The following is a 14302-nucleotide window of genomic DNA, read 5'->3' on the forward strand; positions in this document are numbered from 1 at the left end:
TCGTGCGAGCTTTACATAATATGTCATTTCTACGTTCTATAATAGCCTAAGCACAGAAGCAAATGGAGGCCTCATGATTGTATCGGAGCCCCAACTGACGAAGTTAGGCTACGGCTTTGATTGAATGGCAGTCCAGCTTATTAGCCTACTTCAGTTGATTCATATTCAGTGCAAGTAGGCCATAAGTGATAAGCTGCATTGCTTTCACAAGTAAAGAAGCAAAAAAAGGCTACAAAATGAAACCCACTTAGCCTACTTATTGTAGCAAATAAGACAGTAATTCACACTTATCATTATAAAGACATAGTAGGCTAGCTAAAGCAGAAAGAAATTTGAAGTCTATCAGAATTGCAGATCAACAGCGTTTTGCTTAGACATTAACACACTACCAGCAGTTCCTTCAAGCGCCATAGCTTATGCGCAGTTACAAGAGCCCATTAAATAAGTGGCTTATTATTGTATCAATTGGCTTGTTTTTCATATAAAAGTAACTTGAATAAAATTTAACAGTCAGATCCTTGTTTTTTTAACGTTGATACCATGTTTTTACGAAGATTCTGCTAACTACTCAACAAGTTATCAAGTATTCACAAGCAATTTGGTGCTTGCCAATGAAGCAGCCAGCGTGATTGTTTTCAACGTCACGCTTCATTGCACAGAGCTGCGGGAAAGGTCTATTGACTAGTCTAGTAGACTGTATGGTTGTTTTGTTGTTTCCCTATTAGTATGGGAACTTGTGCCACTTTTGCAGTGTATAGGCTATATAACTTACATATTTCGACCATGTAGGCTACTGTTCCTGTCGCTGGCAAATAAATCATTGATTAATTGATTGATTGATGAAAACCCAGAATCAAATTCTAGAAAACTGCAAAAAAAGAGAAAAGACATCATTCTGATCAGTGGTTCCCAAAATAAGGGCCAGCGCCCCCTGGGGCGTTTACAAGCAGGAAGGATCACTGGCTACAAAGTGGGTGATTGGGTGAGAGTAAATCGGGGCAGTTACAAGAAGAGGATTGCAAAGCATTTTTTGTCATGCTACGCTTCAAAGAAATAAAATAGCAAAGGGTGACTATAAGAGCTCTGTGGTAGATATGTGGCAATTATCTTGGCAACGTCGCTTCGCAGTGTCTTACAAGTTTGTTGAGTCGTAACTTGGTTTTACTGTTTTTGTCAAAGGGGGCTTTTGATACTCTGTTCGTTGTCCAGGGGGCGCTATTAAAAAAAGTTTGGGAAACACTGATTCTGATGATACCGTGGGAAAAACTTTCGCATGTAGCTAATACTACCGGTAGCTACGGTATTAATTTTGATGAGTTATTTTTCAATTTCAAATAATTCCAAGTTTCAACTTTCAGATTTTTTGGATACACATCCTAAATTTGTAGCAAGATAAACCAGAGATAAAATAGACAGATGGAATGGGTTGCTGATACGTCTTGAGTCTGTAACCTCTGTACCAAACTTATAGTAGCACATAATGTTGTGTCAAATTGCATTGTTTTTCTCATCATTTGGCCCTTGCAGCTTGAATACGTTGTTCAAAAGATGACCTTTTGTGTATTATTAAGTAAATAATCAACATTTTTCTTACTTTTTTTCATGCATTCTGTTGAAGTTACAACAACCCTTCTATTCAAAGCATTATTTTTCTGCGTTTTTTGGCAGAACATTAGTACAGTAGCTCGTCAATCAGCAAAAAGCATGGATGTCTCTGTAGATCTTAGTAAGTTCTTATTTCTATCGAAAAATTAAACGAGATTCTAGATTTTATAGATTTTAAGCCACCATCACCTGAGATATTGCCTTTTTTCCTTTATGTGATGTGGTTGGAATCTTAAAGCCTGCAAGGCCACAAAACATTTGATAAACACAGAAGTGTTTTTTCTAGGATGCAACCTAATTCGTACCATGAACAATTCGTACCGTCAGTTCGTACCTTAAAAAGATCGAGAGAAAAAATTAAAAAAAGCCGAAGTCGCTGATCGTAGTTTCCGCAAACAAACAAAAACTCTTAGGATCATTACCAGAAATTTTAAAATGTTTGCGGGAACACTGATCAACCCTAACCCCTAAACCTTTTAAACTGTTTGCGGAAAGTGCGATCAGCGACTTCGGCAAACTCTTAGGATCATTTCCGGAAATTTTAAAATGTTTGCGGAAACTGCGGAAAAATGAAAACTGCTATCAGCGACTTTGGCTTTGTTCTATTTTTTCTCTCGATCTTTTCAGTTTGTTTGTTTGCGGAAGCAGCGAAGCACCCTAACCCTAAACCCTTTTAAAATGTTTGCGGAAACTGCAATCAACCCTAACCCTTTTAAAATGTTTGAGGAAACTGCGATCAGCGACTTCGGCAAAGTCGTAGGATCATTACCGGAAATTTTAAAATGTTTGCGGAAACTGCTTGGAAACCAGCTCCTTATGTCTTTCTATTGATTTTGTTATGTCTTAGTACTAGCCCTTAGTTTAACAACATATTGATTTTTTCAGCACGGCAGAGAGGTCCACAGCAAGAGTCACAGCTGTTTGAAGACACAAGTCAAGGTTCTCAGTCGGGGATGTATGGCGGGGGTGCACAAGTAGTTGATGGTTTTTCAGGTACCAAGATTCTACAAGATCCAGTAGTAGCTAACATGGCAATGCAGTATGGACAATCACTGGCTGGCCAAGGAAAAGAAATGTTGGAAAAAAATGTTAGTGATATTAATTATTGCGATTGCTCATTTGTTATAAACTTTCAGTTTTTAAAACAAGTTAAAAGTACATGTGCTTGTTTGAAAATTTTAAATATATACATGTATATATTTAAATAAGTCTGTTTAATTTATGTATGCATTTGTAGGGGTAGGCAGTAAAAATGAAGGTATTCAGATTTTACATAGGACTCTTTTTTAAACAATAATACGGTATGATATGACAATGCAAAATCAGCAAAAAAATTTGAACTTTAGGCGTTTTTGGCGGTTAGCACCACAAAAACCTGAAATTTGCTTTTTCGGGTTGTAAATTTAACAAAAAATCACAATTTTTTGGAATAAATGGTTTTCAAATGTGAAATACAGCATGAACTTGTCATTTTTTATGCAAATCAGCTCTGTGAAGATGGAATAATAACTCAAAACTAATTCGGAATTTTATTAGTCAAAGAAAAGTCAAAAAAACACAAATAAATGGTAAAAAAGCATCAATTTTTTTATGGTAAAGTGTTCAGAAAAGGACAGGCCTATTGCAAAACCCTGGACACTAGAAGAGATAAAGAATATTATGGTATAAAATGGGGAAGCTTTCGAGGTTAATGCATTTAATGGACTTCTTGAACTGTTGATGGCATCTCAGAGGGGGGGGGGAGGTTAGGGTGATGAAATAAGGATTTGGGTATCTTATTCCAGAGTCGTGCCGCTGAGGGAAAATACCTGAACTGACAGAAAATGACCGCCATCATGACTGACTCTGCGAGTAAATACCTTAATTCATATAATAATAATCCCATATAATAGCCTATTATAATAATGATATAATATTAATCCCATATTCTAATATGCATCCCTAAGTTGATCAAAAAGTACCCTGTCCTATAGTTCTCTGTCTTGTGATTGCCCCAAAATCTGTTAACTACAGACATGAAACAGGTCCAAGCTGTCTGTTATACTTTAGACAGCATCTCGATCATGAAAGTAAATGGAGTTTATCAGTCGCTTCACTTCAGATCACGTAAATATTCCAGCTTTGGTTTTTGCATCTTGCAAAGTTTTAAAACAGCTCTTTAATTGCTTGAATGCTCCGCTCCACCCTCTGTAGAGTTGTTTAAGACCTAGTTTTATGTGCAGAGAAGACATCAGTATTTTTGTTGCATCTACCGGAGGTTGTTGTTTTACATTATAAGGTCCAATCTCATAGGTGGTTCTTGGAGGCCAATTCCTCTTCTTGTGAAAAACGGTGTTTCTGTTATCCCAGAGACAAAGACAGCATCAAAACTTGATAGAACCACCCGGAAGCACCATTATGAAAGCCACCATCTTGAAATCACCAACGACCTCCCAATTGTAGAGGTCCTACTTCAATGCACTCATCACGATTTTGATGTTTTAATATTCTTCCTTTATATAAACTGAGTAAGCCGGAAGAATGGAGGGACACTTGTCTGCGTTACTCAACAATCCAGCTGTGATATTTTAGATGAGCTGTCGATGAAAAGCTTCCAGTCAAGGATTGCAGGAAATGCCTATTTAGCCTGAAAGACTTCTATATCATGGCAGTAGCATAAACCGTCTTTAAATGTGTAGAACACTAAAAAGCTTCTTTGTGAAATAAGTTGAACACTGTCATCCAATAAGTCCCATTGCTCTGTTGTAAAAATGAGTAGCTCAGCATTGGACTTTATCAATGACAATTTTCCGACACTATCACAAGACACAAGGTAGACCAAAACTTTCTTGGGAAGAACTTGTAAAACGTGACCTTGTAGCCCTGAACAATGGACTCTGCCAACCCAATAAATCGCGAGGTGTGGAGGGGAAGACTTAGTTCTTGACAGACAGACAGGCCACACCCTCATGAGGATTAATTCATAGCCTGTATAATCAAAATTGGTTGATGATGATGATCGTTTATGTCTTTTTAATGGCGATAGTAAGGGCGCTTTTCACCAGTAACTCAGAGTTGAAGACAAGACAAACACACTGTGTAGGGGTTGCATCTCGCAAAGCAGTAAATTTAAATAACTTGCTCAAGTAAGGTATGCGACTGCAAAAATGCTCAGCCCTTTTTGTTTCATCACAAAAGTAAAACCTTGCAAGGCTTTGTGTGCAAACAGAATCCAATTGTTACTTAATTATACACATTAGTAGGTAACTATTGCTGGAAGCAGCTGACAGTAAATTTTCAACGTTATGTATAGGCTATGCCTATTTTCATGAGAAATGAGAAAAATTCAAACTAATCTGAGGAACACAAACCTGAAGTTATTGTGGTACAATAAAGATTTTTTGTATTTTTTTGGCAAAATCAAACAGAAAACAGCAATTATTTCTCAAGGACAAAATTTTTTTCTTGTTTTGTTACACTGTGTTATTGATGGTGAGTGGGATGTTTCCCAAGAAGGGAATTAAGAAGTATTTCTGCAAGATTCCTCAAGTATAGCAGGCAGTATCAAATATCATTACTTCATATTTTGGAAATTAAACTCAATTTTAGGTGTTTTTGCCTCAATATCTATGCTTTTTTTACCATTTTTTGGACTTTTCTTAGACTAATATTATTCCAAATTAGTCTTGAGTTATTGTTCTATTTTCACAGAGCTGATTTGCATAAAAAAACGACAAGTTCATGCAGTGTTTTACATCTGAAAACCATTCATTTCAGAAAATTGTGATTTTTGTTAAATTTAAAATCTGAAAAAAGCAATTTTCAGTTTTTTGTGGTGCTAACCGCCAAAAACGCCTAAAGTTCAATTTTTTTTGCTGATTCAGCATTGTCATATCATATTATTGTCTAAAAAAGAGTCCTATGCAAAATCCAAAGTTATTGCCTAAAATCCACCCTGTACTGCCTACCCCTAGCATTTGTAAAGTAAAGTTGCTTCAAAGAAATAGATGTTTATTAGTCAGATTTGACTCATCAACGAAGCATGTTGCATGGAGCGTGTGATGAATATCTATATGGTTGTATTTGTATGTATTTATTATATTTATATATTTTTTGTCAACGGGATATAATGCCTGACAACTATCAGGGAGAAAACTATAAAGATGAAAGATGATCTTATTACTGTTGGATAGGATGTGTGAAACTTATGGGTTACTTGTATCATAATGAATTAGTTTCATCACTCGAGGATTGCTGCTCGATGAATGTATATATTATGATACTTCCTGATTTTTATTTTCACAGGTAGACAAATACATCTCAGTGTCAAAGTTGAAATATTACTTTGCTGTTGACACCAGTTATGTTGTGAAAAAGCTTGCTCTTATTTCCTTTCCATTTGTACACAAGGTTAGTTGGTGGATGGGATTTCTTTTTACATTTTCTTTTATTTTTTGTACAGTTGATTCCATAGGTGCCGACTTTTCAAAAAACCTTAGGGGCGAGAAAGGTGATGAGTGATGACGTCATAACCATAACTTTATTTTACTCAATTAAAATAGTCTTTGATTAAGCTTAATGTCTTGTTTATATTGACACCTAAGTCGCAAACCGAATTTATTAGATCCGCTGCTTGAAAGGATAAGTTTTACGCATGCAGCACGCCTAGTCGTAAAAATTTTGATATTGTTAGCTCATAATTAGAACAGTTGGAAAACAAGCCGATTCATTTCCTTTTCGCGCGAGTGAATAACAACGATCAAGGCAGTGAAGTTATCAAAATAAAACGCAAAAAATCATGATCTCAAGCAGAGTGGAAACCCGCTATCAGTTTTATAAGCTTCGTTTCGCTCGTTACAGTCTTTTATCGAATACCGTATGTACCGTACTTGAGATGTTCGCAAGTGATTTTCACCTCAAAAACACAGGTTCAAAACTAAACTTTAAAAACAATTCTAACAATTCTAAACTTTATGCTCTTGTTGAGCAATATGCATAGCTCACGAAACGAAACAGCAGAAAGAGCTGATTTAAGAGATCATTTTTTTATTTCTACGCATAGGATATAATCGTTCTAATTATGTAACATGCGATGATTGTTGAAGTTGATGTCAAACCTTACCGGCCGCATAAAACAATGATGTCAGGTTGGTTAGGTGATAATAGCGGTAAGAGACGTCGTTAATGTAGGCAATATCTGCGACCCAGACCATTAAACACCTTTTCTTTTATCGGTTTTCGATTTAATTCTCGTACCTTGCCAACAAAACAATGCGTTTTGTTGAATCATAATTGAATATAATTGATCTCACAACGGAAAAACCTCGTTGAAAATAGCTCGTCAAATTTAGCTAGTTTACTTAATTGTGTAAATAGTTATTACCTGACTATTCCAGCACAGTAAGTTACTGTACGATCTACTTTGCAATTTCCATGTTATACCGTATGAGAAAGCCATGCGATCAGCTGCTGTTTTGCGGGGTCTGCTACTATTCGGTGAGTCCGATTCGGTGAGTTCCTAACCTCTAACCCCTAACCCTAAAACGGCAATGATAATTAGGCTACGGTACCCGATAATTTAAAAAAAATTAAAAAAATCCCCCGTTAAGGGATCGGACTCACCGAATCGGACTCACCGAAACGGGCCATTCCGTGTATTGCGGGCAAGAGCAACGTAGGCTATTTTTCGCTTTCGGCATTATTCCGTTTAAATGATCAAAATCTCTTTTGCGAAGTGTTTTATCTTTGAAACACCGCTTGTAATGACCATTTTTATGCCCCTCAACCATAAATTGACCCCGCCCCCCCCCCCCCCTGGAAGTCGGCGCGTATGGTTGATTCCAAACATGAAGTAATTTTCATTTTTATCTAAAAATTTAGTTTTTTCTGCAACTAACAATGCAATAATTCCAAGCTAACAAAAGTCACCTTTTTACAAGGTTTAAACATCGAACAATGTCAGAATGATCTAAAAGTGACATATTTTTTGGCTGAGTTGCCATTCTTGGATTTTACTTCCTGATCTTTACATTCCTTGATTGAACATTTCAGAAATGGAGTGTTGATTATCACCGTGATGCTCCCATAACTCCAAGATATAATGTCAATGCTCCCGATTTATATATTCCTGGTAAGATGGTTGTAAAGTTTGTATTTTAGAGATGTCAAAGCTAACTTGAAAATGTCTGTTTGTATGCTTTCTTTAATAATTGCATGTTTATTGTTTACTAAAATAACCAAACTCTATTTAGAACTTCATTTGTGTAAATAATAAAGGTTGTCACAATCAAATATAATACCAATGTAGTTTTCAAAGTGTTTTGTGAGTTAATTGTGAATATGAACTTTTGCATTTTGTGCTTTGTATTGACCAGGTGTTATGCTAAGAAAACATATATTACAGTGATGGCTTATGTTACCTTCATTTTAATATCTGGGATCTCTCTTGGACTAAAAGACAAGTAAGTTGGTTGAATGGATCTTCACTTAGCAATTGTATCAATTTAATTTTCCATATATGGAGAAAGCACAAGCCACAAATCTTAAATAAACTTTGTATATATTATACAGGGTACCGTAGATAAATTGGGACTTCTTCATTTTTTTTTTATAATATTTTTTTTATTTCTTTAATCAAGATGAGAATTTTTGCAGATAACCTTTAAAGGTATTTTAAAAGATAGTATAAATATTTAGACAAACTTCTTTAAACATAGCAGAAATAATGAAATGGGGTAACTATATGCGAATTGAGATGTGTTGGGAACACTCCTTCAGATGATATTAAGAGCACTTGGTAGCAGTACTCAAAGACGATGGTTTATCAAGTTGTGGCCAAATTTGATGCCGAAGGAAAAATTGAAAAAAACTTTCACAGCCTTCGAAAGGATCGAAAGCGAACAAAAACTTTTCTGAAAGGGCTTAAAGATCAGTAAAGGCAGACCCAACACAGTCGATGACAAAACTGGCCGAAAGACGCCATATCACTCACACAACCATCAGTAGGGCAGCCAATGAAGACCTTGGGATGAAGTCTTATGTGAAAACACATCGCAACCTTCTCACTGCCTGCTTAAGATCACTCAGGGTTGAAAGATGTCCAAAGCTTTTCAATCATCTCAAGAACAAAGGAGGACATGTTCGTATTTTTGTCGTTCAGAAAAAGTTCATTGTCAACGAGGTTGCCAATCGTCACAACACACGAGTTATTGGCTGTAACCCTTCAGAAGTTCCTTATCTGATTCAAAGCAAAAATCCTGCTTCTGTGATGGTTTTTGCAGCCATGGCAAGTAATGGCAAGGCGATGCCTCCTCATTTCATCAAAGTTGAACTTAGAATCAACACAACAGAGCATCTGAAAATTCTAAATGATATTTTGCTGCCCTGGATTTGTAGAAATTACGAAGCTACCAAAGTCATGCTTATTCAAGACTTTGCACCAGCGCATGAAGCAAAAAAAGTGGACTTATCTGAAAGAGAATCTTCCATGTTTGTCCCGAAAGACATTTGGCCTAGTGGCTCGTCAGATCTGAACTTATCGGCCTATTTTCTATTCACCAGCGTGATTGAAGGACAGTCTAACTCAATTCCACACTCTAACCCCAACTCTCTTAAAGCAGCAATTCCAAAAGCAATTCCGAAATCTCGATACCGATGAAGTGAAGAGAAGTTGTTCTAGAGAATATCTAAAATTATGGAAGCAAAGGACCACCATCATATTGAATAATTATGTTAAATAGATTGTAAGGATTACATAAATAAAGTTAAAATTATAATTTTACGTTTTTCATCTTTGAAATCGCAAAATTACGAAAAAACTGCAAAAGTTCCAATTTAGCCGTTTCATTTTAGGCATTTTGTTTTTCAATTCAGTGTTTAGATCAGTTATTCATTTTCATTGTAGATATGATAAGCAGTTATTTTTTTTTGTTACTTGATAAGGGCTAACGTGTGTATGGCCGAAAACGTTTGTAGCTTATAGTTTATGTTCAATTGTAATGGATTATGTTAAATGCCGTGTGGTTGCTTGGTTGTATATGTCTTACTTGTAAGGCAACAAAAGGGTTATAGAAACACTTAGGCCTACACGATATTTTGTAGGTTTTGTATTGTTTAGTGCACTTTATTTGTGTGCATCTCCACAGTTCAAACTGCAGATATTCAGCGTCGTGATATGAAATAGTAATGTGAAGATATCAAGATAAGTGTTTTTGATATCTTTATTTCTCAGATTTTCACCCGAAGAACTGGGGATGCACGCCAGCAGCGCTTTAGTCTGGCTGACAATTGAAGTGGCCATTATTTTATTTATTTTGTATTTGGTGAATGCTCGCACAAATCTTTCTACATGGGATGTGATTGCGTTTTCCGGTTATAAATATGTAGGGTAAGTACTAAATCAAATCAAATATAGTTATTACTATCTGAAGCCTTTACAAATTGTTTCACCTAACGGATCATCAGAAGGTCTTATTCAAATAGAATCAAATAGAAATAGGGTAAGTACTAAGTATGTTCTTTGCACAAAACATTTCAACTGCCTCATGGTGACGAGTAAGTTTAACCTTGAGAAGTTTGGCAGCAGAAAGGGTAGTTGTCAAATATGCTTCAGTCAGCCACGAAATTTCAGTGCATGACTGTGTAACTACAATTCAATCGTAAATGCGATTTGTCATATTTTCTTTTTGTACGTTGCAGTGAATGTAGGCTATAGTTATTTAGTTAATGCACGATTTTACGTCCTTCGTTTCCCGTATTGGGTGGGGGTTGGACGTCATTAAATTTCTCTCTGGCTTGATGGCGGCTTTCCACCGCACTCCTATTTTGAACATTGACCGCCACAAGGTTCCCCTTTCGGAGGTCGCTCCGCACGTCATCGCACCACCACTTTTTTGGTTGTCCACGTGGCTTACGCCCTTCTACTTTCATCGACTAAACCTTCTTAGGCCAGGAGTCCTCTTCCATTCGTTGTACGTGGACGTACCAACGGAGTCCCCTCCACCGCACGACCTCTTCTGCTTGGTATATGCCAAGCCTTTTTCTCAATACTTCACGTGATACTTTGTCCGCCAGTCGCTTTGAGCATATCCATTATCCACCTCACCATAGCGTTGTCATTGTGGCTCAAACGCTTGATGGCCTCCGCAATGACTGGCCACGTCTCACTGGCATAAAGCATTACGCTTCTGACACATATGTCCTCTAATTAGGATAATTAGGAATCTTTGATTGAATCTCGAATGTCCTCTAATTAGGAAAGGGATACTCCTGCTTGCCAAATTGGATAGAGGCTCTTGGATTATGGGTAGGGCTATACTTAAAGGGATACTAAAGGAAAAACCTGACTTGGCGATTTTCCACATTCTTTGTGTTTAACTTGCTACCATAAAACAATTTTCAATAAAATTTTGCCCCATTGCGGTCTGACCATCATTGCGCGCGTGCTTTTGTCAGAGCTTTCATAACCAGAATGGGCCTGAGCAGCGAAGCGTGCGACTGTACAGTCTACGTAACAAAAGACGAGCAATCAGCTGATCACGCAACAGTTGTTACTGCCGGCGATTTAACTGAAGGCTATGTATGTATGCACATCAAAACATCAGATTTCAACGCCAAAACATCAGACAGTTTGCTCAAAACCTCAGATCTGATGTTAAAACATCAGATGTTGTAACGTGGTTTTTGTTATTGCTGTCTTTTGTGACGTATTCTCGAGCTGTGTTTGCACTTTTGGTCATTTAAAAAAAAATGAAAATAAATGAAACATTGGACTTTGGGCCTTGCCAGCGCCATTAAAAACAAATTTTTTTCGGTAATTTTTTTTTAAATGTATTCTTGAATGTTCAGTTTACGCATTTTCATGCTTAATTCCCGTTTGAAAATTTCATTTAGTATGTCTTTAAATAAACTTGATTGTTGCGGGTTGCGACAAAAATCTGTTATTATGCTTGGACATCGCTGGTTGCTGCTTGCCTGAAATTTTCCTTTTAGATTACATTTAAATGGACTTTGTTTTCTAGAATGATAGCGGTGCTATCGTCCGCTCTTTTCTTCTATTCCACCGGATATTGGATTGCTTTGGCATACTCAAGTGCAACTATAACATTTTTTGTGGTAATAGTTTAATTTTACCTACATTTTAATAATCTATAATCTGTAGCAATACTTCACCATAAAATCTGTCTTTGCACTGATTCAACCTTGATTGCAGGCGTTGAATCATTGCTAAAGTAACTAATTTACTTGTTGGGTCTGTGAATTTGAAATAATTTTATCAGCGCAGAGACAGTGCTGATATTATGGCAGGTGATAGTTGGCTCCTGATATACTGACTGTTGTATTAGAATTGTTTATTTGATTCGTGTCTTCGTGGAACATAAGGTAATTGTGTGGTCTATCCTTAACGTGCAATGAGGCTTGGGAACAGTTCATGAAAAAAAAAGTTTTAGAAGTCGCTGTTTGTTATTTGTGGTTTTTAATGAAATGCAAAAAACGACTTGTTCAATTTCTTTATATTTTTAGTTCAAAAGTTTAAACATGAAGATATTGCCTCATTCAACCACTGAAGGGTTTGGACAAGACAAGTCTCCAAGGATGTATTTAACTTTTTTAATTGCTCTTATTCAGCCTGTATTCATGTATTGCTTGACCAGGCATTTGGGTGGACAGATGCTAAATGTGAAATCTAATATTACCACTTAAGTTTACTTTGTATGAAATAATGCGAGTTATCGGTGTTTTTCCAAAGCCTTGCGTTATGCCGTTATGTTTTGATACGAATTTAGCGAAAGCGTATCTTCACCTGTTTCTTGAAAGTTAGTTTGTAATGCAATTTTGTGGTAAATTTAATCTTTGTCATAAGTTTGCATCTTGCATTGGCTTATCTTAAAAGTACAAGTCCATACTTTCGCAAGGTGTATGGTTTCCCTGCCTAAAGTTCATGGACGCTTAGGTTATTTTTAGGAAGCAATGTTTATCCCAGTAATTTGCGTTACTACTGTCAGGTTGATGGATTGGTAGTTTTAGTTTGTTAGCTGAGGATGCTATTCACTTCAGCAGGTCATAGCCCTAACAAGAGTCGTAAAAATTTCTCTAGAGCAGCGTACTGTTCATAATCATCAGAGAAATCAACGCCTGTAGTCGAAGGAGCAATCACTTTTGTAAAGTTTAGGATTATAAAGGTTGGGTCATGGTTTTTGGTGTTTTGCTTTATTGCCGTGTTATTTTCTGTCTGCTATAAGGTGCGCTTATAAGATCTAAGAAGTTATTTAAAGATTTTTGTTTTTATATTAGTTGCTTTACGTCAATTGCGTGTTAGCTTGCAACTGCCATGAGAGGCTGTAGGTGCAATTAATGCAGGTGCAAAGAACTGCTGAAATATCATGTGTTTTTATACTGTAATGAAGTTATTGAAATAATGTATTTGAAACTGTAAAAGACAGCACGCGTGTTAATAACGAATAATCGTTTTTTTATTTTCTCTTTTTTGATCTATTTATGTAGATAACGCCAAATATCTCTGTTTCTCATATGTGTATTGCAATGGTGTCCATTTGTCCAATGCGAAGCTTGCTGTTATGGAAAAGCAAAGATTTGAAATATCACAATCAGTAGTTGTTCAGTATTTGTGTGCCATCATGTGTAGGCTTACAGACAAAATTTGTAACAAGGGGCCGATTTTTAAACTCAAACCCTTTTTTTTTGCTTGAAAATAACTTAATTCGGGCCTGATTCCGCTAATCTTGTATTGGCCAACCTGCCCTTTGCTACTTCAGTTCATTCAAAAAAATAACTTCGCAAATTTTAAGGAGATGTGGGCATTTGTTGAGCTGTTGGACACAAACGACTAAAAGCATTGGATTCAGTCTAAAGATGACATAACAAAGATAAGCAATTAATATTAGTCCGCCCCGTTAGCTCAGTGGTTACGCGCCTGGCTTAAGATCACGCTGCGCTGGTTCGACTCTCGTGGTGTGCGCTTGAACAACGCATTTCAAGACTGCTCTCCATTCAGCGGCACCTAGTGAATCGAATAATTTCCCGGCTAATCGGGTTCGGTAATGATTATTGATTATAGTCTAATAGGGTTCGCTTAATAGGATTTTGAACCCCTTAAAGAATAATAAGCACAACTCAGACAACTTCCGGTCAATGTGTATTATTTTTCACCTAGATACAGTCTAGGTACTTGCAAACCAGTGTAGAAAATATAAATCACATACAATAAAAAAATTACAGAATAATTAAGCAATAAAAAATGTTCAAAAATGGTCCAAATTACACATATGGTGTGTATTTTGGACCATTGGAGTATGTAATTTGAACTGAAGTTGCTTGAGGTCTTCGCAATGAAATTTCTGGATGACGGTTCAAGAATCCCTTAAGCCAATCTTTTTCAGCCAGACCCTTTTCACTGTTGAAGCGGGTATTGATATTATTGGCAGACGCAATGTCATATGCAAGCTTTCTTAAGTCTATGGCCCCTAAACCATAAAATCTTGACTCCATTTCCAAAACATGTTTGACCAGTTGATCTTCAATATTTTCGGGAAGATCAAGTTGTCGACCAACGGTTTTTGACACTTGTGTAGCATATTTATTGGTAGCCTGTTATTGACATGTCTTAACACTACAGCTTTGGGAATTTTGAACTGACGCGATGCTGCATAGGTGAGATGACTGGTCCAAATTACACACTGTCATGCACTGTTAAAAATTA

The 14302-nt window shown here is 36.6% G+C and overlaps 1 protein-coding gene across 1 annotated transcript; it reads left to right on the forward strand.

Annotated features, from left to right (window-relative positions):
• Positions 1–1643: 1643 nt before the first annotated feature.
• On the forward strand, positions 1644–13112 carry LOC145773734 (protein YIF1B-like). The gene is made up of 8 exons (XM_082584870.1): positions 1644–1726; positions 2491–2693; positions 5890–5994; positions 7636–7714; positions 7988–8045; positions 9815–9970; positions 11604–11697; positions 12106–13112. Exons 1-8 carry the CDS (start codon positions 1705–1707, stop codon positions 12283–12285), a joined length of 897 nt encoding a protein of 298 aa, XP_082440996.1. The 5' UTR covers positions 1644–1704; the 3' UTR covers positions 12286–13112.
• Positions 13113–14302: the final 1190 nt, after the last annotated feature.

Source organism: Aplidium turbinatum, chromosome 1 (genome assembly GCF_918807975.1).
Source record: "Aplidium turbinatum chromosome 1, kaAplTurb1.1, whole genome shotgun sequence".
In the NCBI taxonomy this organism is placed as follows: domain Eukaryota; kingdom Metazoa; phylum Chordata; class Ascidiacea; order Aplousobranchia; family Polyclinidae; genus Aplidium; species Aplidium turbinatum.